The sequence below is a fragment of the Xiphias gladius genome, chromosome 24, assembly GCF_016859285.1.
Source record: "Xiphias gladius isolate SHS-SW01 ecotype Sanya breed wild chromosome 24, ASM1685928v1, whole genome shotgun sequence".
NCBI classification, from domain to species: domain Eukaryota; kingdom Metazoa; phylum Chordata; class Actinopteri; order Istiophoriformes; family Xiphiidae; genus Xiphias; species Xiphias gladius.
This window is the reverse complement of record NC_053423.1, coordinates 722,010-747,457: the sequence shown is the minus strand read 5'-3', so window position 1 is coordinate 747,457 and position 25,448 is coordinate 722,010. Positions and strand designations below refer to the sequence as shown.

The 25,448-nt window shown below is 39.4% G+C and overlaps 3 protein-coding genes across 10 annotated transcripts in view; 2 read left to right on the top strand and 1 right to left on the bottom strand.

Annotated features, from left to right (window-relative positions):
- abcf1 (ATP-binding cassette, sub-family F (GCN20), member 1) overlaps positions 1-1,528 on the top strand; it is a 34,421-nt gene extending 32,893 nt beyond the window's left edge. For both annotated transcript variants that reach the window (XM_040121531.1, XM_040121530.1), the window contains 2 exons: positions 50-122; positions 1,138-1,528. In XM_040121531.1, the coding sequence (XP_039977465.1) occupies positions 50-122; positions 1,138-1,304 (240 nt within the window). In that variant the 3' untranslated portion in view covers positions 1,305-1,528. The remainder of the gene's footprint in view (positions 1-49; positions 123-1,137) is intronic.
- mrps18b (mitochondrial ribosomal protein S18B) lies at positions 1,520-7,009 on the bottom strand. Its single transcript, XM_040121539.1, has 7 exons — positions 6,457-7,009; positions 5,763-5,931; positions 5,591-5,688; positions 5,423-5,491; positions 2,694-2,760; positions 2,533-2,592; positions 1,520-1,824 (listed from the first exon to the last, which is right to left on the bottom strand). The coding sequence occupies exons 1-7, from the start codon at positions 6,631-6,633 to the stop codon at positions 1,628-1,630; spliced, it is 837 nt and encodes a 278-aa protein (XP_039977473.1). The 5' UTR covers positions 6,634-7,009; the 3' UTR covers positions 1,520-1,627.
- Positions 7,010-7,028: 19 nt separating this feature from the next.
- ppp1r10 (protein phosphatase 1, regulatory subunit 10) lies at positions 7,029-24,112 on the top strand. Of its 7 annotated transcripts, XR_005706675.1 has the most exons (21): positions 7,029-7,110; positions 7,282-7,569; positions 11,095-11,203; positions 11,327-11,413; positions 12,609-12,744; positions 12,833-12,884; positions 12,972-13,061; positions 13,155-13,283; positions 13,377-13,482; positions 13,634-13,737; positions 13,836-13,963; positions 14,347-14,506; positions 14,648-14,791; positions 14,920-15,166; positions 15,363-15,438; positions 15,555-15,773; positions 15,998-16,121; positions 16,243-16,608; positions 17,137-17,188; positions 18,086-20,051; positions 20,263-20,379. XR_005706675.1 is itself a non-coding variant. In XM_040121535.1 (20 exons), the coding sequence occupies exons 3-20, from the start codon at positions 11,097-11,099 to the stop codon at positions 24,021-24,023; spliced, it is 2,367 nt and encodes a 788-aa protein (XP_039977469.1). In that variant the 5' UTR covers positions 7,029-7,110; positions 7,282-7,569; positions 11,095-11,096; the 3' UTR covers positions 24,024-24,112. The 7 variants fall into 7 exon arrangements, 6 of the variants coding, with proteins under 6 accessions (XP_039977469.1, XP_039977472.1, XP_039977467.1 ...); XM_040121535.1 differs by lacking the exons at positions 18,086-20,051; positions 20,263-20,379 and adding an exon at positions 23,984-24,112; XM_040121538.1 differs by lacking the exons at positions 18,086-20,051; positions 20,263-20,379 and adding an exon at positions 22,557-23,410.
- Positions 24,113-25,448: the final 1,336 nt, after the last annotated feature.

Sequence of the window (25,448 nt, the reverse complement as noted above, 5' to 3'; positions counted from 1 at the left end):
TCCTCAATGTTGATGAATGAAATATGTAACTAACTTTCTTTTCTCATAGGATGAACCCACCAACAATTTGGATATTGAGTCAATCGATGCCTTATCAGAGGCTATTAATGAATACAAAGGAGGTAAGAAGAGTGATTCAGTAAGAATGTTCATTGTGCATTTTATATATGAGGTGTCCATCAGCAATTAATTAATTCGCAACTCATGCTTATGCTGCTTACTACAAAAGTACTGAGCTGAACACAGGTGTTTGTCCTCAAGTGATGTCACTTGACATCGGTTGGGTCTGAAGACTGCAAGCTTGAAAAGACTGCAAGCTTGAAAAAAAAAAAATCTGGGGTTTGGAATTATGAAGTAAGCTCACCAGACCTCTGCAGCTGCCTCCTCATTTCTGCTGCCGGCAGGAAATTACTCATAACTGTTTTTACTTAACCAAGAAATGATTTTGCCTTGGTTGCTGTATTGATTTTACTGTAACAAGTTTGATTTTTTTATTTATTTATTTTTTATTAAAACTGTAGGCACTTGAATTCAGAGCCCGACTGATACTTACACTAAATGTCCTCAAGCATGTCTTTTACATGTCTGTGCTGATGTTTACTGTTACTGATAAACTCACATATTATGTAAGGCTATTTCCATCGGAAACAAAAAAAAGATGAAAAGTTGTGAATGATGTCATTCACAACTTTTCATCTTTTTTTTTCTTTTTATTAAAAATACTTGTAAGTCAGAATAATGAGAAGTTACATTTTTGCAACCGTAAGCCAAAATTGAGGTAAAAAAAATTAGCTTATTTTGACTTACATTAGTTATTTTTGTCATTTCCAAGATTTCAATTTTTTCTTTTCCTGTTGAAAATGAGCTTCCATAAAGAAACACTGATACCTTAATATCTATAGTGAGCTAAAATCGTGATGATATTGGCCTAGAATATATTGCTCAGGCTCTAGTTTGGAAGTCTGTAATTGAAACTACAGATATTCAATTAATGATGCCTAAATAGAGACACTCTGAACAGCTAGGACTACATTCAAATGATCAAACAATAGAAAAAGCTGTCCACCACATCTTTAAAATACCAGAGTACGGGTTGGGTTTTGATTACAAAACTAACACTTGTCCCTTCTTGACCAGCTGTGATCATTGTGAGTCACGATGCCCGGCTCATCACAGAGACTCAATGTCAGCTGTGGGTGGTGGAGGACTGCACGGCCAACCAGATTGATGGAGACTTTGACGATTACAAGCGGGAGGTGTTGGAAGCCCTGGGAGAGACCATGGTCAACAAGGTCAACGCATGATCACACAGAGGACATACTGCTGTGCTACACTGTGTCCATCATACGCTACCTAAACGCCATCTGGACCCTTGAAATGTCTCACAAAGTAACACTGATAATAAAAAATATTGGATCTGTTGGGGGATATCTTGTCCCTACTGGAGTATTAAATGGAACAATGTCTTGAATAATGATTTGTGGTCAAGATCTACTAGAGCTAAACAAAATAAATCCAGTTTTCATCATGTGGTTTATTTTGCAATTTTTATGTGCACACGTGGGATATGAAAATACGGTGGAAATTCACATGGTCCATAAAACTTATACATATGAATAGCAAATCATCACTTTAAGTAATTCTTGTATGTCTTCTTGACTTTAGCCACTTCGTTCTCATCAGGCATTATTTCACCGTACCATTTATACCAGGTGTCACCAGAAGTTAATGATGGGGGAGGTGGTGTGGACCCCACAGCGTCATGGGAATTGGAGAAGTTCTCTCCTGAAAATTTCACATATGGAATCTGAAAGGGAAGTAAGCCTGAGAAGAGGACACAAGGTGTTAAGAGTGATACTTGGCTAGTTGTTATTACCAAAAAAATAAAACTTATGTGATGAGAAGTTTTGGAGTAAAATCCCAAGAGAGGTGTGCAGTAATATTCCCTCCCAATGTTGTATAAAAATACTAAATGTAAGGTGGTAATCCTGCATTGTTTTGTTGGTTCTTTGCACAAAATTAACATACCAGCAGGGCTCTGTAAGTGTCGCTAATCAATACCAGCTATTCCTGTTAACTCAGTGGTTGATTTTAAAAATTTTTAACATGCAAGTTTTGTCCTAGCTCAAGGGATGTGGTTCCATCTCACTTCAGTCAGTTGTGAACTAATTGGAGACATTGATACTTAGTAACTTTGTGTAAATTGCCATTATTATTATTATTATATGAAATACTGCTGTAGTTAGGCTGAAAGTCAAAACTCAATCTAGAATTAGCTTTAAAAACAAACTCTTTATTCAGTAGACATTGTAAGTTGTACTTTTCTGCAGCCACTTGATGGCAGCAAGTCACATTTAGTGACTACCTACAAGTACCTACAAAATTTTGTATATTTGAAGTACTTAAAACAATAGGATTATAAAGAAAAATATAGATGCAAGGATAAAATGACCTAGCAGGGGCTGACGGGCAGCTTATAGTCAAGCAGTCCCTATTTCAGTATAGGGTTAAGTCTTTCTTTGTGTTACGTACCATGATCTCGTGCTGTGTTGATAGCCTCATTTAGCTTCTTCTGCTGTTTCATACACACACCTTGAAATAGTAACACCATGAGAAAATGAGCTGCCTGGTAATCAACTGGAAGACCCTTATGCATCAATACAAGTGCTCACTGTGATTACTTGGTGGCTTACCAGTTCGAGTTGGATCATACACCATTCCAGTGTGGGGACTAATGAACTGCTGCAACAATTTCACATTCTACAAGCAAAGATACAATTGGGTTAGCATACCAGGAGAGGGAATGAAACAGTCAGTTGAATTGCATAATGTTGCAACATAAAGCTATACATGTTAAATGGAACCCTATGCTGATGCCAAATATTATGTGATCTTGTTACCCCAATTTGATCAGTTAATTGCATAAGACAGACAGCTAACTAAGAACTGTCATTTCTTCCATTATACTCATTATCAACTCTTATAGCAATTACATGTTTCAAAATTAGGGTTTTCTCATTAAACCACTTTAATGAGCACCCCCCGTGTACATAATAGCACTGATTACTGTTCTTGAACACATTTGATCCTGGTCTCTCTCGAAAGGAAACTCTATTGAGCTTACTATTCAACAGCGGTGAAAGAATTACTCAGATTCTTAAGTAACAATACCAATACATCAATGTACAAATTACAACTAAAATTCGTGCATTTAAATTTTAAGTAGAAAAGTACGATCGACAAAATGTACTTCAAAGTTACAGTATTCTTTATGCAGTAAAATGTCTCCTGTGACTGATGTTTTCTTCTATTTGACATTATTAGATGTTCATGCTCAGTGATATCTGTTCGCAGTGGTGCTAGTTTCAAATACTTTATATACAGTTAGTTTAGTCCCATGGTTCCCAACATTGGGGCCAGGCCCTTCCAAAGTGTCACCAGATGATGTTGGGGAAATATTGGGTGGTTTTACCTCTTCTGAAGTTTAACCATCTGAAGTTCAGACAGAAAATCACTTGCTAACAGCTCAGACAACTAAAACATGACAACGGGCCCAATCTAGACACTGATTTTCATGAGAGGTCAAAAGCACCTCAAAACTGTTCTTAAGTTAAGTACTTGAGTAAATTTACTGAAACTACATAACAAAACTGGGCACATTCCTGGTCAATATCACTAAAATGTTAAGTAATTACAAATCCTGTCCATTTAATACAAGTTTATTTGTTTTTAGCCAAAGCCCAAGAAGGATGAAGTCAATTCATTTGAAAAACAGAAATGTCTAATAAAACTAAAACAAAAGGTCCATATAACCAACTGCAACAAAAGTCAGTACACCTTCATTATTAAGATTCCATCGTCTCCCTTCTTCTACCTTCCACTGTAAAATCCTCGAAAGTTCTGGTGGATTCATGTCAGGGGTCATAATTGGTCAGGTCGTATTTTCACTTCTTTCTTCTTTACAAATTCTTGTGTGATTTCTGCAGTGCGTTTTTGATCATTGTCATGTTCAAAACATTTCTCTCCTGCCAAGTTTCTTAAGACTGCAAGTCATCTTTTTATTCAGTATTTTGCCATACAAACTTGCATTCATAGTGCCATTCAGTGTGCATTCAGAAAATATTCAGACCTCTTCACCTTTTTCACATTTTGTTATGTTGCAACCTCATGCTAAAATTGTTTAAATTAATTTTTTCCCTCATCAATCTACACTCAATAGACCTCAATGACAAAGCGAAAAGAGAATATAAATATAAATATAAATTTTTTGACATTTATAAATAAATCGAGAAACAAATGGGTAGATAATCAATAATAAAAAAATAATCATTAGTTGCAGTCCTAATTAGGTTGCCACAGATGAACTGTTATCTTATGTAAAGTGATAATTTATGTCGGTACAGAAATGCCATATTTGAGATCATTTAGAAACAGTATCTCCATTGTCAGTACTTAATTTTTTACACTGTATTATGGCCACACTTCAGGATTCTTATTTTTAAAAAAGTTTTTTATGTGCATATGAAAAAAATGGTGCTAATGAATAGTTTTCAGATATTTTAACTTTTAAATATAGATATTTTTATCAGTTTGGTTCTGGTCTTGATCATGATAAAAAGCTTTCAACAGTGGATGACTGACACCAATGTGTTTTGACTAAAAGCCTTAATTAAGGTTTTATTAAACTCTGAAACTGTTTTTCATGCTTGCATTAGTTGTGGTCCTTGAGTACTTTTGTTCTTAAGTGTGACTGTTATTTGAAATACTTTTTAACGGTTTTCAATAAAGCTAAGATGTTTTCTCTTTTTTTTTTTATAATGAACCTACTTTACAGAGGCACTGGCATGATAAAAATGTAACTTTCTTTCTCGCCTATTTGCCTTATTTCTTTTAATGGAAACGTGCCGGGTCAGCGTAGAAAAACAATGGAGCCACAGCCACAAGGCTGAACAAATACTGTTACAAATGTGGTGATTATAGCACTACCATTCAGCATTTTGTATTATCTAAAGCTATGTCTGGTGGTGGTCTGTGATAGAACTGTGAGGTTTTGTGGTTTCAAACAATGTATAGTTTGTCATGGTTAAGTTAGTATTTAGCCAAATGGCATCCTGAAAAAAGTATCAAAGCCTCCCCTAACCTGTATTTGGGCCACTGCATGTTATACATAGTCCAATTATACAGTGAAATGCTCCATATTCAAATATCGCAGACCAATCAAGCATACATTCATTTTTTCCAAAGAAATCAGTTAAATGAGCTGTTGGAGTGCTTGGTTAGAATAAAAACCTCCAGAATCTTAGGCTTTGGTGGCAAAAGATTGATAACTAAAGTATAATAGATGACTGTGATGTACTGTAACTCAAAGGCATGTGTGTTTAATGTGTGGTGAGATCATTAGAGAGATGAGATGCTAACCCACCTGATGGTGGATAATAACGTTTGCATCCCGACAAATTGGACAGGGGTTTCCACATATCTTGTCTCCTCTCTACAGAAAGAGAAACAGTGTTAATGTTACTTCAAATTACAGATGTGATGTATGTAACTAATGTAAGGTACCTTTGCTGGATTAAAACTGAAATTTTACAATGCAGGTCTTGCGTGTCTTCTGTGGGGGAATGCCTCCTTTGTGGTTCCTCCTGTAGCTTGCCCATACTGGACTGGCTCCATACCTCTCAATATAGTCTGTCAGGGGAAATAAATAAATCGTAAAACCAAATGTGGAGGCTATAGATGAGACTTGATTTTCCTTTACATACCTTCACTCTCCAGGTAATCCCAGGGTCTGTCCTTGTAGAGGGAGAGAGCCTCAGCAGCCTGAGCAACGTCCTCGTCCTGGAGTGATGCTGCATTGCAGAGAGTGAGCCTTGGAGGTGTAAATGGAGAGGGGCATGGGCATGTTCTTCCAGGGAGCCTCTGTAGACAGGACTGAATGCACAATAAAGTCGTCATCACAACATCCCAGCCACTATCGTAACTGCCCCCCAATTACAGGTGCCACTTGGCATGACGCCCGTGTCTACATATATGATCTGTCAGTTTAGCATTGCCTTGCCTTTCGGACACCTTCGCTAAATAACCGGTAAACATGAAATCCACATGGCTCAACATGCGTGACACTACAACGTCTTCAACAGTGTACAACACTATTTCATTTAATGCCATTAATACTGTTTGGCAAGATATGGAAAGTTACATAGTGATAAGAATAATGATACCGAGTGTGTATTACTGCCGATAAGTTAGCAAACTGTAAGTAAACTAAGTTAACGCCGGGGTATTTTACCGAACATGACACAAACCCCGACTCTTGGTTAGCTACCTACTGGCTACACGGCAAAGGAATCTGCTAGCGTCTCCTCAGACTCCAACATATAAACCCCTTCGTGCAAACCGATCACATATAAATCAATCGGATAATGGGCATATCAACAGCATAATTAAATGTACTACCTTATACTGGCGTATTGGATGGAAAATGGAAGGCGATAGACCGCACAAAATCTTAGCGAAGCGATGGAAGGAGGCGGCCATTTTTTCTGTCACAGTGGGGTTGTAGGTGAAAGGTGAAAGATCAACCAGCGGTGTAGCCGTATCAAAGCGTGACATTTTATATCTAAGTTTAATCATCGATAAATCTTTTATTTTGTATATATTATTTTATGTAATATAACCGTGCCATTTTATTTTAATCCCATGGATGTACATGGTTGTTCAATTGCAGCGTTCTCTCTGACTGGCGCATGTGACCACCACGGCCTTAACAGACAACTCGAGCGCCATTTTGAAGAAATATTATTAACTACATTTGTATATCAAAGAATAACTACAGTCCTGATATATCTACAAAATACGCTGGTGATCTTTAATATCTCTCCAATAATCCAAAAACGCAATGCTTTCAAGGCAAATGTATGGATTATTTCAAAGTAGTCGTTTCCAAAATGTGAGATACGCCATTATGCCCTTGCCAGCGCACGGAAGGTCGGCTATCACCCATTTTGTTTCAGCGATAACCGAGAAAAACACTGTCCGTGACGTAAAAAACGTCATGTAGTATAAAAACGAGGTCCCTCCTCTTGCGCTCAATTCTGGATTTGGTCAGAGGTAAGTGAAGTTAGAAAGACAGCGAGCCGTATTCTAACATTTTGTCCGTATTTAATGCGAAATTCCTACTGAATGTATTCAGAAACCAACAAAAGACTTTGATATAGATGAAAGTCGATGAAATTTGTCAGTGAGTTGAAATTAAAGGTGTATTTTTTGTGTGTTTTTCAGGTATGAATTTGCTTTGCCGAAGACTGAACCGCCGAGGACTTTGAACAACTCTACTCAAATTCATATTTTTTTCTTCAAGTAATGGACATTTGATTTCTATTTTTGCCTCCAGTTTGTTCCTGAAGGAAAGGCTAGCATTTAGCTACCACAGCCCCACCCATAAGAGGTCTTTCAGTTGATATTAAAACCATGAAGGTTGACGACATAAAATTTATGAAATAAGAGATATAAGTGCCTGAAAGGCACACTATAATATACCCGAGACGCTGAGGATCTATAGTATCAATAGTAAGTTGATTTCGAAGTTCAATTGAATCGAAATTCATCACATGAAAATATTCGTAGATAAAGGCTAGCTAGCGGTAGCTGGCTAACAGGCACCGTGAGTTAGCTTTGTTCTTGGCAAACAATTTGAAAATAGACAATGTTAATAGTATGAGCTCACACAGGAAAGTGGACGGAGGAACAAACCTCTGTTTCTTTGTGTGTGAGACGGAATGGGCGAATTGTACCAATAAAACTAAATATAGCCAGTAAATTCGCAAAAATAACCATAAGCAATCTATTCATAAAGATTGCCGTAGGCATAGAAAGCAAATTCCAGATAATGAAGTCGGACTTTTTGCCTGCCAGAATTGTTTTGTAGGGGCTGCTCCACGGAACGAACACCCACCGCAATCTACACATAAAGATTGCATTAGTTTGAGGATTGTGGACATATTTTATGAAGCACTGATTGTGTTGAAATGTTGATAATTATAGCACAGGGACTTCCCGAAAGCCCGCACCATGTACTCGGCAATCTGTGGATAAAGATTGCAGGATGATTCAAGCGAAGTGGTCTTTCGAAGTACAAACAGTCGGGATTGGCAAATATGGTGGACTAGTTGTGGTTTGCTTTTCGTCCTCGGACAGCTCCAGGGCTAGCATTGTTCTCCTCGAAGCAACATTTGGGACGTTTTTTTTCTTTACAAAACTGAAATGCAGAACAAGCATGGCCTGATGTCCATCGCAATGTCTGACTGACATAAGCGTACGGTTCGCTAGATATCTGGTGCTCCTCGCCTTGTTTTTCTATCAACCAGCATTGTGTTTGCTGTGACAGCCATTATTGTTGATGTAGGGTTTGGTTTGCCGTCGTCGAAGTGGTTAACGGAGGGATGGCTCTGATTAGCATTCAGCATCCAGCTCCCTCCCCTTTTGTCTAACAGTTTAGCCGCAGGAGCAGGCCTGTACTCAGCTACGACAGATGCCAGGTTAAGAGCAAGCCTTTTATAGGCTGAACTGCTCTTATATAAACGAGGGCGTTTTACACTGTTATTTGCTTCAATCTGTCTCCTTGATGAGTATACCTTGTTGCCATATTTATAGTCAAGTCTGTTGTTGCACAAGCGTTATAAAAATTAGAGGAAATATTTTTTTTGAAGGAGGCTTGGTCAGTGAGTACAGTCATAGATTATTTTACCATGCTCTACCAGTGATATGTAATAACATCACAGTATGACTGTGCACAAATAATCTCTCCCCACTGAACCAGGAACCAGGGCCATGTTTAACACTGATTTTGTTTATATGTGTAACAACTGTGACATTTACAGGAATTTGGTTATTTGCAGTGTTGTGGAGGTCTGAGACTTTATAAAACTTCTACTACAACAGTTACCCGGGTAAGACTTAACTGATTCCTCACATCATGACATTTCCAGTGGATTGATTTCCACAAGAGTTGACGGTTCTGTACATGAATTGACAATTTGGCACAAAAAATGTTTCATTATAAAATGGATAAACAAGGAATAAGAGTGCATGCTTACAAGGTGCAATCAAGCAGTTATATAATGAACAATTTGAAGGTTATTCATAAGACCTTTGGCAGCATCATTTTAAAGATCCGTGAAAGTGTAAACATTCATAAAGGCCAGTTGACTTAGTGTTGGTTTTTTTTTTTTGTTTGGATCACAGACTTTTCAAAGATAAAACTTTGAATTACTTATTGAAATTATGAAACATTCAGCACCTTTTAGTCATGAGTTTGTTTTACAGACAGATGAATGTGTGACAGTTCAGACCACTGTTATGATGTTGCACTAACAATTGTATTTGTAATGCCTTTTTATATTGTGTAACTACAAACAGTACAGTGCCAGTGTGTAAACGTAAACTAACCTGTAGGTGGCAGTAAGTGACTTGACTTGTACCATACGGCTGCCACAGTTGACAATGATATCATTAACACCACCTTAGTCCAATATAGAGATACCCTCAGACAGATAATCACATTTGCAAGGACACGGATTAGTATTTAACAAACTAATTCTACTGTTTTCAAGGATTTCATACTCCATACAGTAACCAGTCAAGTTCAATTTGTTGGTGCATATATCTGAATCTGTACCATTGGGCTTTTCACCAGATACCATATTAATTAATGAAAATAGGTTTTTACAAGGTATTATTTATTTTCTTTTCCATCCTTTGTAAGAGTTGCATTTTTGCACAAACGTGAAAGATTGTGATAGACGTGCTATTAAAAAGTTGACAAGTAATCATCAGTAACACATCTTGCAAAAATTTCTCTCTTTGGCTACTTTTTTGCTACAAAACCTTGACATTTCACCTTGTTTTGCATAGATATAATATCTGTAAAAAATAAATAATAGTTATAGATATTGAATACATATTAATTGCAAGAGTTAATACCCAGTTAAAGAGTTTTTTCCCCCCATTTTTTTCCTTTATGATTAGGGAAAAAGTTAAATAAAGTAAAATGTTTGGTTAAAAAAAAATGTCGATTTTATAGTGAATGTGTAACATTTTGTACATTAGTTTTATATACATGCGATTTTATTGTTTACATTGTTGCTGCAGCTTTAATCATAGCCTGAACTGGAATAAACTGTATCGCTACCCACTCAAAAATGAACATATCAGACTATAACTCCTGTCCTGCAAGTAAAAATCCCTGAGATGAGACACTCTGGCACTGATGATTAAACTACAGTGTTCTGCCCTTGTCCCTGTCGAACTGGTGTCAAGTTGGCCCCATGTAACACTCCACAAACATCTCAACTATGAGGCAGCACACTGAAGCCATCATGCACTGTGGATGCTTGAATGCCAGAGCAACAGAGTGCTGTGTGGCCTGATGAAAACACTGCTGCCTATACTTTTAGTAAGTTGTGTGACCATGTCAGATCAATCCAGATAGCTTTTTTCTCTCTTAACTTGGTATCACAATAATTTACTGGATATTTGGTCAGCATGCTCTACTCCTGAATCATTACTTTGTAATTAGGGGTGTTTGGTAGCTTGATGAATATGCTGCTGTGTAAACCTTCAATGGATCTGATGAGACTTTGTTGTGACCGCTTCATGATGTTGATCTCCGGGTTTGAGTATTGTGGGTCAGTTCTTTGGACCTTAATGTTGATGGAATGACATTGATACAAACAGAATGGTGTCAGTCACTGAATTTACAGTGGAATCTGAATGATGGTTGATGGTTAGGTTAAACAGACTGTTCCCTTGTTCCCCTAATACAGTTTCGTTTCTTGTGCTTCTTTTGAGTCTTAATGTGACTTTTTTTGGAACAGAACAGTTTGGAGCTGTTGAGTTCTCAATCTTCCTGGGTGCAATTCTGTAGCATGGAGCTCCCTATCCTATTTGGCAGGCAAATAGTCCTTAATAAACAATAATTTAATTTCTTTTTAGCAAAGATAAAATGAGTGCCTGTACATAACAGAAAATGTAACACACTTGTGTCTTGCGGCATGTGTATTAGCGTGTATTAATTGCTTGAGGTGCGTATTTCAGATATGGCAGGCGGACCAGTGGACCCCAGAGAGATTTTGAAGGGTGTGGAGGCTCTGCTGGGGAAGGACGGAGAGCTCCGCAGCCTGGAGGGAGTCCCAAAGGTGTTTAGGTGAGGAACTGAAATTAGACATAATGCTTTGTGTGGATTAACTGTTAAACATTTAATTCAACAGTTCACGCATGACTTTTAAACTAGATGTTATCTTAACACCTCTGCTCTCTTTCAATGCAGCCTGATGAAAGCTTCTACCAAGATGGTCAGTAGATGTATGTACCTGAATATCCTGCTGCAGACGAAATCCCATGATGTTCTTAACCGGTAGGCTTTAGTTCAACTTTGCATACTATATATTGCAAGTCTTGGTATTAATAGTATCACAGGGGTGGAGAAATTATGAAAATGTTCATACAATTGAAAGAACTATGAACTCCCTTAACTCAAACTGAACTTACTGGCTTTTTCTGGAGTGTTAGTCCAGTATTTTAAAATTGAACTTGTTTTACATACATTTTTACAGAAGAACATTGTGCTTTTTTAGATGCAATTCTAAAAAAATAAGTGGAGTGCTCAAACTTAAAAAAAAAAAAAAAAAACATAGTTAAATACTAAACTTAATGTTCTAAGTAGGGATGGGCCCATAACAATAATAAATAATAAATAAATAAATGTTTCTTGAATCAGTGACAAGTTACAATTATGTATGTCCTTACATCACAGTTTCACATGATGCTTTTTTGTTGCATTCAATATTTAAAAGCTCACTAGTTCTTTGTAGCTTCCCTATGGTGTTAATGAAAACAATAGGATGATGTCAACCTCACTCTATTGGAATAAGGATTTGTTGAAGTCATGTATTGTTTCCATAAATAGAGTAGTATAACTATTATTATAATATTTTTGTCCAGGTATACCATCAGTCAGTATTTATTCAAACACCTTCCAGACTTTTAACCAATAATTTTAGTTGGCTGTTACTAATGCAATGTTCTCTGAGAACCTGGAATGTACTGTGTACTCTATAGTACTGTAGTAGATCTCTTTTAACAAGTCCCACAAAAATAACCAAATCAGCAATGAGAGTATGCTACTAACACATATTATATGTGTATGCAAAATCTGATGCATTATATTCTTATCTGCCACAGAGATCCATTGTTGTCCTAGAACTATTAAAAACACATCAATGAGTCACACTGTGCTACTGCTGCCAGAAATACTCACTAGGGTAAATGTAGATTAATATACTGAAGTCAGAAAGTATTGAAGGACGCAATTTTTAGTTTGGGACACCAACAATTTGTTGACAGTAAGAAAAATATACAGTAGCCTCAGCCTGATTGTTTAAGAGAATCAACACAACAGCTACTCTGAAAATACCAGAAAATATAATCATCTGAGAAAATATTACCATGATCTAATGTCTTTGTTGATGTGCAAGTGTATTAAGTGACCATCCTAATCCTTCATTGCAGGCCGCCTCCATTATAAATCAATTGTTCCTTTATTCATCCAGGTTTATCAGAGTTGGTGGTTACAGGCTGCTCAACTCCTGGCTTACCTACTCAAAAACCACCAACAACACCCCTCTACTGCAGCTCATCTTGCTCACACTGCAGAAGCTGCCTCTCAAAGTGGACCACCTCAAACAGGTACTGTCTCAGTTTATCCACCACACAACACTTCTAGGACATTATACAGGCAACTATAGAAATTAAAACTGCTTTTATATACTCCCAGAACAACACAGCCAAGCTGGTGAAGCAGCTGAGCAAGAGCGCAGAGACTGAAGGTCAGTTTTCTTGTACAGCAAAAATCAAAACACTTCTATACAGACCGCAATGTGTATTCCACTAATATTCTTGTCTTTTATTTTTAGATCTGAGGAAGTTAGCGTCTGTGCTCGTAGATGGCTGGATGGCTACAATCCGCTCTCAGAGTGTCTCAAGCAGTGGCAACTCTCCTGCTGGTACAGACCGATCATTTCACTTTTTAAATGTGTGTCTGTTTTAAAATGGCTCCCTCTGGCAACAGTTTGTAACAAGCTTTATTTATCTCCTAGATAAGAAAAAGAAGAAAGAGGAGAGCAAGTTGCTGGTGCGGGATGTGAAGGAAAAGAGTGGAGATGAGGAGAAGAAGAAGGAGAAACCTAAAGCTCATGCACCCAGCCACACAAAGATTCGCTCCATAGGTAAATTAAATGTATATTAAATGTATATATGTGTATATATATACACTTTAAAAGGTTCTATATGAAATAATCAGTATGTTTTGTGATGTGTAGGATTGGAGATGGACACTCCCAACCTGGCCCCTGCTAAGAAGGCGCCCACTGCCCCACAGCTGGGTGACAAGTACAACATCAAGCCTCCAGTCCTCAAGAGGCCAAGGTACTGTACCCTCCCATAGACCTGGTTGCCTCACTATCTCTGTGAACACAGCACCAGATTGTGGTGTATTCATGCAACTTGCTCATTGCTGTCCTCAGGTGGCTGACAATAGTACTTACATGTTTCTTTTATACTAATTTTCCCTAAACAGCTCTGGTACATCAGATGCTCCACCCCTGGAGAAAAAATACAAACCTCTAAATACCCCCTCTAACTCAGCCAAAGAGATCAAAGTCAAGATCATTCCAGCACAACGTAAGTTCAAACGTACATCACATTTGAACTGTATTTTATAGAGATGATAGTGATGTAGTGGCTGGGGTGTTCACTGCTGTCTTGTGTCCTCACTTCAGCAATGGAGTGCACTGGGTTCCTAGATGCTCTGAACTCTGCCCCAGTGCCTGGGATAAAGATCAAGAAGAAGAAACCCAGTACTAGTACTACAGCAAATACCAAGGCTGCCTCCCCAACGTCTAACAAGGTACTGACTGATCATAGTCAAGTTTGACCCAGTATCAGTATGTATTATGGCCATTGTCAGTCTAAACATCTTCAGAATATTTTCAAAATTGTATTTTTATTTATTTATTATCAAGGAGTTGTCCCCAAATCCTGAGAATATATCTAATTCTGATCTGTTAAATTTTAACCAAGCATGATGCTGCTACTGGTACTACGGATGTAAATAGCTGTTGTAATTAAATGAGAAATTCGCTGAATCAGAGCATTGATATATCTCCTCATCCAAGACTTTCCGAGAATAAGGACGTGATAGCTGTCAACATCTTTGACTTTCTACACATCAAATGCAGTCTAAAACTTGTTAAACCAGTTGTATCACTCTTGTTCCTTTTTTGTTATCAGGGGAGTCCATTTGACAGCAAACCCACTGCATATTCTTCATCTTCTGCTAAACCATCGTCTCCAGAAACTGCTGTTTCCGCCACTCCTACTGATGAAAACCAGGAGCCAGAGCAGCCTGGGACCCCTGTCCCCTCTGAGGATCCTGAGGCCTCTGACAATTGTAAGGTTTATTTTTTGATATTTTTAATGAGCTTCTTTTACATTACACTACCTTTTTTTTTTTTTTCCCAGTTCCAATGGATATGAGAGTTTTATCAATCCCCTAACATATTTCTTGCTCATTGTCTTTTGTTGTTTGTAGGTGAGAAACCTAACGCTCTGGCAGAACCACGTGGAGAAGAAGAAAGCTTGACCAAGAAGGGCAAGAAGAAGAAAACAGTTCACTGGGCTGAGGAGGAGCAGCTTAAACATTATTTTTACTTTGATCTGGATGAGACAGAGAGAGGTGAAGAATGTGGTCCCGAAAACCCAACATGTCTAAGTTGGATGTTTATTGTTCTAAGATATCAGTGGGACTGTAAATCATCAGAAAAAATATTAATTATTAATGATATTATTACACTTAATTTGTAGTCAACGTCAACAAGATCAAGGACTTTGGTGAGGCTGCCAAACGAGAGCTGATGATGGACAGGCAGACGTTTGAGATGGCCCGCCGGCTCTCCCACGACACCATGGAGGAGAGGGTTCCCTGGACACCCCCGAGGCCCTTGACACTGGCCGGCAGCCTGGTCATCCCCGGTGCCAACAGCACAGAGAAACTCACCCAGAGAGATCGTGAGATGGGCATTCTGCAGGAGATCTTCCTTAGCAAAGAGAGGTAGTACATTGGGCAAATCCTGGTGTATTTTTAGTAGTTTGTAAGTTTATTTCCCAAAAATGTATGGGGTACAAATGCCAAAAATCTGAATCTTTGACCTTTTTAGTATGTTTAACTTCTTACAATTTCACCCTCAGAAGTTAGGCTGATGGCCTGCAATATGTGTCACTGATTTCCTGTCCTTTCATATCACCAGTGTGCCTGACAGTCCACATGAACCAGACCCAGAGCCATATGAACCTATGCCTCCCCGTCTCATCCCTCTGGATGAGGTTAGTACACTCAACATGAACAAACCCACGTTCTGTCTCTCAATTTTCTATCTCGTTAAACACATTCTGTGTGTAATACCTGGCCTGCTAAGCTGTCAGTCCCTCCCCCCCTGCAGGACTCCTCCATGCTGGATGATGGCTATGTGGAGCCCATGGACACCACATCACAGCAGGGTTCTGCCATGGCCCAGAACGAGAGCTCCAAGCTGCCGCCTGTCCTGGCCAACCTCATGGTCAACCTGAGCAACAGCTCCCGCAGCCCACAAGCTACAAACGCTGTCAACAACCCTGTGGCTCCCTCTGTCAACGTACAGGAGCTGCTCTCATCCATCATGGTAAATATATGATAGTATAGTCAGATAGTCAACTAGAGTAGCTCGTTTTTATCTTTTTGACATGCCGGCATCCTGGTTTACTTCTTTCAACTAAAAGTAGACCTAATTCAGATTTTTTTTTTTTTTTATGATATTTAAAATTCTTGTCTAAAATATATCTGCAGTTGGATATAAACATTTCTATTTTAAGTTATAATGTGTAGCTAACAGCTGTCTGTCATCAGGGTGCTTCTGGTAACCAGTCTACTGAAGACTTAATCAAGCAGCCCGACTTCTCAGACAAGATTAAACAGCTACTGGGCTCCCTGCAGCAGACCCAGAACCAGAACCAGGGTGGACCTCCACCAGGTAACCTCTACCTCTTCTTCCATTGTCTAACTACATCTCCTCCTGATGTCATGGCATAATGTCCATCTGATTTGGTCCTTGTGTTACTTATTGTTTTAAACCTGTTTTTCTCTCTATCTAGTCAACCAGGGTTTACTGGGTCACGGTCCAGGCATGAACAATATGAACAACATGAACGTGCACATGCAGATGCCCATGAATGGTGGCTACCCGCCCAACAACCCGCCTGGTGGCCCCCGCTTCAACCACCCCCCGCCCCCTCACAACCACGGACCACCTTTCAATAGTGGAGGCCCACGCATGATGGGGCCACCACCAGGCCAGGGCCGAGGAGACAACGGCAGCTACTGGGGAGACGACTCCATGAGAGGAGGGCCCCACAGAGGAGGTCACTTCCACCGAGGAGGAAGGGGCCGAGGAGGAGGAGAGCCAGGCTTCAGGGGCCGAGGAAGAGGAGGGCCCAGAGGAGGACACAACAACATGAACGGTATATGGGACAAAGAGCCTGGGAGTTTCCCTCTATTCTCAAATAATGGATACATCAGTCTACAACAACAGAATCATTTCATACTCAAAACTCTGCTCTCACTTTCTTTTTTAACACAAATACCTGAGCTTGACAGTTCATCCCTGAGCTTAGAAACAGCAGTTGGCAAATATATTTAAATTCAAGGTCCAGTTACTCACTTGTGATGATGATGATGAATGAGGACTGTGCAGTTCATTCGAAAGCTCCATAACAAGTGAGTAAGTTGACTTTGAGAGGATTAAAATGTTTTGTTATCAACAAGAACTAGTGTTTGTATATATTTATTGATTTTCATCTAATTAATTACAATCACTTTTACTCGTTTGTCTTTCAACCCATCGCTAATATTATAAAGGCGTCTCTCTACAGTTGAGTAAAAAAGGGGAGGTCTGCGAATTTGGAGGAAATCATGTACAGTGATAGTCCTCATCAGAAACTAACGTCTTTGTGCTGTGATTGTAATGCTTTTGTGTTTCCTCCTGTCAGATATGTCCAAGAGGCCTGTGTGTCGTCACTTCATGATGAAGGGAAGCTGCAGGTATGAGAGCAACTGTGCTTTCTACCACCCCGGTGTAAATGGACCACCACTGCCCCCCAACCACCCCGCTAACAATCAGCATAACCAGCACCCACAGCATGGACACTAAAAAACACTGTTGCCATAATGGGAACAACTCTGTTAACTGCTGACCTCTGGAAGAGTCATTCTCTGATCAAATCATTGCAGGGTATCAGGGCTGCTGTTTAAGACACAAGCATAGAAGGATGTAGGATGTTGTGTCCTACAGTCTGGAGTGTCTGTGAAGTCATTCTGCAGATGACTGGCCTGAAGCAGTGAGCTCTGCCTCATTTGAGAGAGAGAACAAACAAGACAGAAGAGAGTAACTGAGGGACTCGGGCTGTGAGATGATCACTAATGGGACTGTGTGTTTTTATTGTTATCATTTTTAACCGTGAGACTGAAACAAGCTACAACACTTGACCACTATGTCTGAGTTGCTTCAGCTAGCTGTCTATCTGCTCTGTCACTTTCCACACCATTAACATTTTCGACCAAATGGAAATCTCCTACTCAGCAGAAAGCTTTCCATGTGATTGAATTTCTTTCTTATTGTGGCTGTTGTACTGTGTACCTACATGTGATGTTGCTTTCATGTTCCCTTTAGTTTTGTTACTTTGGTCAGGTTTGCCCAGAAGAGTCAGAAACATTTTCCTTTTTTACATGATTCTTAAATGTGTAACAAAAATATAGGAAGCACTTTATAAAGATAAATGCCAACATAATTTAGCCACAGCTATGATTTATTAAAACTAGGACTGAAAAAGAACCACATGGTATTTAAACTGCTTTATTTTGCCCAATCCTGAAAAAATTAAGAAATTAACTCTGCTGAGCTGATGAGAAAGGTCTTGCATTTTTTTTCTTTTCTTACAGCAGCTGGTATCGAATATGGAGAGATTGTGTAGAAGCAACTGTGGTGTGTGTTGTCATATGTAAGTTTCCTGCGTGTGCACTGTGGCTCAGCAGCACAATCAGACTGTCAGTTTGAGAGCGTGTGGCCAACTATCATGAGCGCCAAAACATGCCATGGTCCTGTGAGAAGAGCTTCTCACTGATCCCAGAGCTGCTGCCTGTGTCTTGTGTACTTCAACCTGAACCCAGGATGGGTTTATTTTGTCAGTGTTAGAGTCAGATGAATGATGAACTGCTCTGTAGGTCAGCTATATTGAATGTTTTCTATGAAAACAATGACCCTGACAATGACCTGCATCTTGTGGGACTGTAAGAATCTCATGTTTTTTGTTGCTGTATCCACTCTCTCCTCATTTTTTTTGGATCATATTTTCAGTTGAAATTTTTTGTACACGGTGTATTGAATAAATTCCCATATATAAATTTTGCTTTGTTTTCTTGGCAAGTCGGACTGCTGAGAAAAGTAAGCAGTTTGGATTAAATGATAACATTCTTATAAGAATAATTACACGGAATTGTACATAATGCAAACTCCTGTAAAATATGTAATGCAAACATATTAGGATAGGTTATTTTTTTTTCCTAAGTCTATACAACACTCACATGCCATGTGAACATGGAAGTGTTTTCAATCATTCCCCCTGTCCATACTGGCCAGGAAGTTATCCCATCCAAGTATGACTCCACTGTAAAAGATTGGAGACAGATGTAGATTCAACTTATGGCAAATTTTACAAACTTTTATAATGTTTGAAATAATAAAATACAAATAAGCACAAACTGCATCCTTGAAATTACTAGAGTAGAATCACATACTGTAAGCTCTACAAAACAGAAAGACAAATGCACTTATTAGTGCAGGACTACAATTCAATTTAGTTCAGGTTTTACAGATGTTTTTGTTGTGTTCGCACCCTGTGAATATTTAGAAGACGAAAAAGTAAAAAACTTACCACCTGTGGTAAATTTGAGAGATTGGACACAATTTGGAGAGGCTCACACCTGTCTATAATTTCTCACAGCTGACAATGCATATGCGATCAAAAACCAAGCCATAAAGTTGAAGGAATTGCCTGCAGTGGGTCAGATATATGACTGTGTAGAGGCACAGATATGTTCCCAAGAGCTAAGTGATCTCCATAATTCTTAAATGGAAGAAGTTTGGAACAACAAGGACTCTTCCTAGACCTGGTTGCCCAGCCAAACTGAGCAATCAGGGGAAAGGGGCCTGGTAAGAGAGGTGACCAAGAACCCAATGGCCACGCTGACTGAGCTTCAGAGATCCTGTGTGGCGATGGGAGAAACATCCAGAAGGAGAATCATCACTGCAACACTCCACCAATCTGGGCTTTATGGCAGAGTGGCCAGACGGAAGCCTCTCCTCAGTGAAATCCAGCTTGGAGTTTGCAAAAAAGTACATAAGAAACCAAGACTTAACTATTTAGCCTCCAGTCTAAGCGTCATGAGGAAACCAGGCAACGCTCATCAGCTGCCCAATATCATCCCAACAGTGAAGCATGGTAGTGGCAGCAACATGGTGTGGTGGTGTTTTCAGCAGCAGGGAGAGGGATACTGGTCAGGGATGAGGAACAGCTGAACAGAGCAAAGTGCAGAGACATCAAGGTCCAGAGGCACTCAGGAGCTCAGACTGGGCCACAAGTTCAGGTTCCAACAGGACCATGACCCTAAACACACAGGCAAGAAACATAGGAGGGCTTTTTGAATGTCCTTCAGTGGTCCAGCCAGAGCCCTGACTTGAACCCAATCAAACATCTTGCTAAAGAGACCTGAAAATGGCTGTCCACCGATGGTGTCCATCCAATCTGATAGAGCTTGAGAGGATCTGCAGAGAAGAATGGCAGACAATCCCCAAATTCAGGTGTTGCATCATACCAAAGAAGACCTGAGGCTGTAATCGCTGCCAAAGGTGCATCAACTAAATAGGGTCTGAATACTTATGTCAGTGTGATGTTCTAGTTTTTTCTTTTTAATAAATTTGCAAATGTCTCTAGTGCCATCATCAGTCAACATTTTAATTTGTGCCATACTTTTGTTTATGACCAAATAACTTCCAAACTGATGACTTGCTGCAGAAGTCCTGGTCTTATTTTCTCTGTTACAATCTTGTCTCTTGACAGGAGGTGGATCAACCAAGCAACTGCTGCTTGACACTCAGCCCCACACAATGCACTGGTGATATTTACCTTTACAATATATAAGAAAATAAAGGACTATTTAAAGAAAGTGAAAATTCCTGTGTTATATTAATAGAGGAATTGTCAAAATGGCATAGTTTCTGAGAAAATTTTTATTAAATCTTATTTACACCTCATTTACAACTGCTGGCCTCATATTTCCAGCGGCCGGACTCTCTTTTACCACCCCTGGCCTCTGATTAACCACCGCCAGCCTCTCATTTACAACTGCCAGCCTCTCATTCACCATCACTGGCCTCACATTCACCACTGCCAAACTCATATTAACCACCGCCGGCCTCTCATTTACCACCCCTGGCCTCTAATTCATCACCATCGGCCTATAAGTGACTAAATGAGCCGCTGGCTGACAGGCTACTCAGATTTTTCAGTAGTCTGAATTTTGGCACTTTCCCTGCATGATAAATTGTGGCACTTTCACTGCGAAATATAGCATTAGATGTTAGTTCTGAGCGACACACTGGATTTTTACATTTTTAGCAAAAATATTTCCTTTTTAATATCAGAGGATTTCAATACAAGTGTTGCCACTGGCTTTTCAGTAATACATTCATTCATATATTATAAAACAGTCGCTCTTTGGATTTGTTCCCCACAGACTTACATACCTGATCAATAGTCTCAACATCAATCAGTTTGCCTGTATTCTTTTTCTTTCTTTTCTGCACATCAGATTTGTTGCTACATCACAAAGCAAAAATGAAAGATTCAACAGAGAAAATTTGCCTTAAATGACAAAAGTGATGTAAGATGAAGCAGTGAAAGCAATGAATAGGTGTCTTTGGTGAAAGACTGTTGAATAAGTTAACACAATGTGTCTTAGTATTTCCCAACTTTATCTGAGAAGAGTTCAGGTGTTCATGAGCTGCTGCATAGTACTTCATTTTAAACCAGGTCGTTGCATCCTATTCAAGTGGCCAACCAATAGCAGTGTGTTTGGAAAGAATTAGCGTCAATATCCTTGTTATCAGGGCAGGGCTGAGTGCAGCTGGTGAATGTGAAGTGTTAATAGAAACGGCCTTTAACCCTGCCCTTTAGTTCAAATATTGACCATTGTGCTGTGACAACACTCTGACGGAGAGACGGAGACATAGAGTGAAAGTTGGTAAAGAGAGAGCAGGGATTAAGGACACCTCAGCACTAAACTGCTCCCACATCCTGGTTATAAAAGCACACACACCATCAAAAAAATTATGTGTTTAGTAATTTGGGACATTTGGCTTGTCAAGCGCTTTACCAGAAGAATGTAATCAGAGTAATGCAGATAACAGGCTGCTTTATACAGGGGAGATGGAGAACTCCTGTCTCTGTTCAAATTGGTCTCTGGTGTTAGATGTGGATGTCCTAAAATTGAAATAAAAAATATGCCCAAATTATTAACGTAATATGTGATGAAGAGAGATAATGCTCTAAATTGCTGTCTTATTGACCACTCAAAGCACTTTACACTACAAGCCACATTCACCCATTCACACACATATTCATACAAACTTTTCTTACAGCGCTTTCTTTACACACACACTCAATTTTGGGGTTTAGTATCTTGCCCATGGATACTTTGACATGCGGACTGGAGGAGCCAGGGATTGAACCACTGACCTTCCACTTAATGGACAAGCCGCTCCTGAGCCACAGCCGCCACCGATGTACCCCTCTGCTGAAGTGAAGAGGTGGTGGCCTGATAAAAATGAAATCTGACATTTACAGCCCAAGTCAAATTGATTATATTGATTGGATTCAGTGGGCAGTTTCAGTGCTTCTACTCAGATGTCACTAGCACACATAATAAGTTACTAGAATATGGATTACAAATTATAAATATGTCTTACCCAATGACCAATGTGTATATAAATCTACAAATATATCACATACAAAATAAGTACTTTTAGATTTATCATCATCATATTCATTTTAGTTCATTGAGAAAGTCCATTAAGGCACATACATACATATTAAACTTTATGAATCTAAATATTGCCACTAAACCTAAATTGGAAATTATGTGCATATACACAACACAGAGGTATGAAAGCAGTAGCTACAATTTTTCATGATCTACATTGCTAGAACTTGTTGACTGAGCACGCAGACTCGTAGACATCCAGGAAATACTGAACCCATATTAGGTCTCACACAGTTCAGTTACCTCACTAACACTTCCATTAGTAGTGTCTCATTGATGTACAGTATGTGACAGGATTGTCCTGTCTTAACAGTGGCATCTTTTGGCAGTGCCAATGAACCCTGCTGTGTCGAGCCTGAAGAGTTTTACCCTGTTGCACTTACCCCCCATCATCATGAAATGGCCAACCTCATAACCTGCTTACCTCCAACATTAGCCCCAAACCAGTCTGGCTACTGCACTACAGAGGATACTGTCACCATAGCACAAGACCTACCTGGACAAAGGCAACAACTACTTGAGATGACTGTTCATTGACTTCAGCTCAGCATTCTACCGTCATCCCCTCCAAGCTGGTTGCCAGGTTTGAAGACTTTCACATTAGCATTTCCCAACAACTGGACTCTGGACTTCCTGACCAAAAGGCCCCAGTCTGATAGGTCTTTTAGGTTTTTTGGGATTCCACATCTCCAAGGACTTCTCCTGGACACCTCCATTCTGGTCAAGAAGGCGCAGCAGCAACTGTACGTCCTGAGGAAAGTGAAGAGAGCTCAATCTGTCCTGTCAGATACTGGTGAACTTTAATTGGTGTACCACTGAGCATATTCACCAACTGCATGCATAACAGCTTGGTATGGTCAAAATCAGACCGGAATTTACAACAACAAGTGGTGAAAACTGTCCATAAAGTTTAGTAAGTCATTTATAGACCATGATGTCTGCAGTTACAGTTGCACGTTGCCTTTTCTTCTCTATCCTTTCTTGTTTTTTGTTGTCTAATTTTTGTGAAGTAATTGCATACAGAAGGCCTGTGGTATTGTCAAAGACTCACCACATACACTGACTTTTTCCCCTCCTCCCACCTTTGAAGCAGTACATGCAACTAAACAACTGTACCACTTCAGTGCTGCAGGAAGAACAGGGTTTTCTGTTGCACCTGTTCCCCTGCTGAACTCCAACCTTGGACTCCTTATTTATTTCCTTATTCATCTGTATACTGTATATCACTCCACTACATATATTGTACATATTCATCCTAACCCACAATATCATTATATTTAAATTACTCTGCATGTATTTATACATTATGTTTCTGATGGTGCACTTTTTTTTTTGCTCTTAACTGCATTTCGGTGATTGCTGTCTGTTGTCTGTGATTGTATAAACTTTTGGTGATCAATGATACTATACCTGTCTGATACCACTTTCCGATAAAGCTCCCTTAATAAAGGGTTTATAAATTGTTGATAAGACAACTTCACCTCACTGTCCATTCAGTAGCTTGATCAGTCAAATGATCTTCATCAGCAGGTGATGGAGCTGCCAATTTGTCGATGTGAATGTGGACACTTAAAGGACCTCTTGTCCATTTTTTCAATGCCCATTGTTGACAGAAGTTAACTTTCTAATAAACCATCAAGTCCACAGTTATAAAGTTTAATAAGTCCTTAATAAACCATCATGCCTGCAGTTACAAATGTTATCTATTTTTGTCTTTCTCTCTTTGCAAACCCTCTGCAGAGTTTTCCATAAGGTGAGAGGTCAAATGGTCAATTGGTGAGATCTTCCTGATGGATTAAAGAGCTAAAAAGACAAAGCAAATGTCCTGCCGGAAGAGTAGTTTCCCCAACCGGGCAACCCAAAACTATGAATGGCTTATAATAAATACATTATTATATTAAACGTTTTTGTCTTTCTTTCTTTGCAAACCCTCTGCAGAGTTTTCCATAAGGTGAGAGGTCAAATGGTCAATTGGTGAGATCTTCCTGATGGATTAAAGAGCTAAAGAGACAAAGCAAATGTCCTGCCGGAAGAGTAGTTTCCCCAACCGGGCAACCCAAAATTATGAATGGCTTATAATAAATATTTAAAAGGAAAAACATTATTATATTAAAGAAGTTAACAATTAATAAAACCATTAGTTACAACTTATAAACTCTTTATAACAGATGCCTTATCAGAAGTGATACCATGTGTTTATTAAAACGAGAATTATTATTGAATGCAAAGACAAGAAGTGCATGTAAAGCTACTTAGTGACAGTAAGAGGAAGAAATGCTGCACCTTTAAAGGGCAGCAGTGCCAGTTAAGTGTGTGTAGAGTTCAGGATGAGTCTGGTGTTGACGGTTAAGAAGTTGCTGTTTTAGGATGCAGGGAGAGCTGCAGTAAAAGGACTGATTCAGTGACTGAGAGGCAGATTTGTTGCCAGGAGGCCCAGACCGGGATGAGAATTAACAAAGGAGGCCATTGATGGCAGCCAGGTCACACTGACATCCCTTCTGTAGGACACAGTAGACCGTTGCGATGCCTCAAGATACCACCGAGGCAGAATATCCCCAACACCTGGGGTGGCTGTGGCTCGGAAGGAGGAGCAGGTACAGGTAATCCGCTAACCGTAAGGTCGACGGTTCAATCCCCGGCTCCTCCAGTCCGTATGTCGAAGTGTTCCTGGGCAAGATATGGAACCCCATGAGTACATGTGAATGTGTGTGTGGAAACAATGCATGAACTGGTGAATATGGCATGTCATGTAAAGCGCTTTGAGCGGTCAATAAGCCTAGAAAAGCGCGATGTAAGTGCAGTTCAATTAACATTCATTCATTTACCTTCTAATTTGAATTCGTTAATGTTCCTAACGTTAAATTAAATTCAGTTGCGTATTAAAACAATCCCACTGAGATTAATCATCATCCAGCCTTTGATCGCGTATGCTGACTTGTCCTTGGATCCAAGCCAAGCATCCGATCTCACCAAGACCACACATGGACCCGTGTCCGCAAAATGTGGCTAAAGATGATTCATTCTTGTCATAGTATTCACACTGCACAAAATTATTAATGTTATAGAATTTAAACCCAGTTACGGACATGCAAAAGATTGGATGTGAAACCATTTATTTTCCCGTCTACCGGCCGTTCTTTCAGGTGCGCAGAGAACGGAATGCAAATTACCTTACAAATTTTGATAATTTAAGAGTGCGCTACTT

What these genes read in the sequence shown, in the direction of transcription:
- mrps18b (XM_040121539.1), bottom strand. Translation starts at nt 6,633, where the DNA reads ATGATTAAACTTAGATATAAAATGTCACGCTTTGATACGGCTACACCG. An exon ending in GGATTACCTGGAGAGTGAAG is followed by an intron (nt 5,689 to 5,762) that starts GTATGTAAAGGA and finishes TTCCCCTGACAG; the next exon opens with ACTATATTGAGAGGTATGGA. An exon ending in GTATGATCCAACTCGAACTG is followed by an intron (nt 2,593 to 2,693) that starts GTAAGCCACCAA and finishes TACTATTTCAAG; the next exon opens with GTGTGTGTATGAAACAGCAG.
- ppp1r10 (XM_040121533.1), top strand. Translation starts at nt 11,097, where the DNA reads ATGGCAGGCGGACCAGTGGACCCCAGAGAGATTTTGAAGGGTGTGGAG. An exon ending in AAGTGGACCACCTCAAACAG is followed by an intron (nt 12,745 to 12,832) that starts GTACTGTCTCAG and finishes ATATACTCCCAG; the next exon opens with AACAACACAGCCAAGCTGGT. An exon ending in ATGATGAAGGGAAGCTGCAG is followed by an intron (nt 17,189 to 18,085) that starts GTATGAGAGCAA and finishes CTTTTCTTACAG; the next exon opens with CAGCTGGTATCGAATATGGA.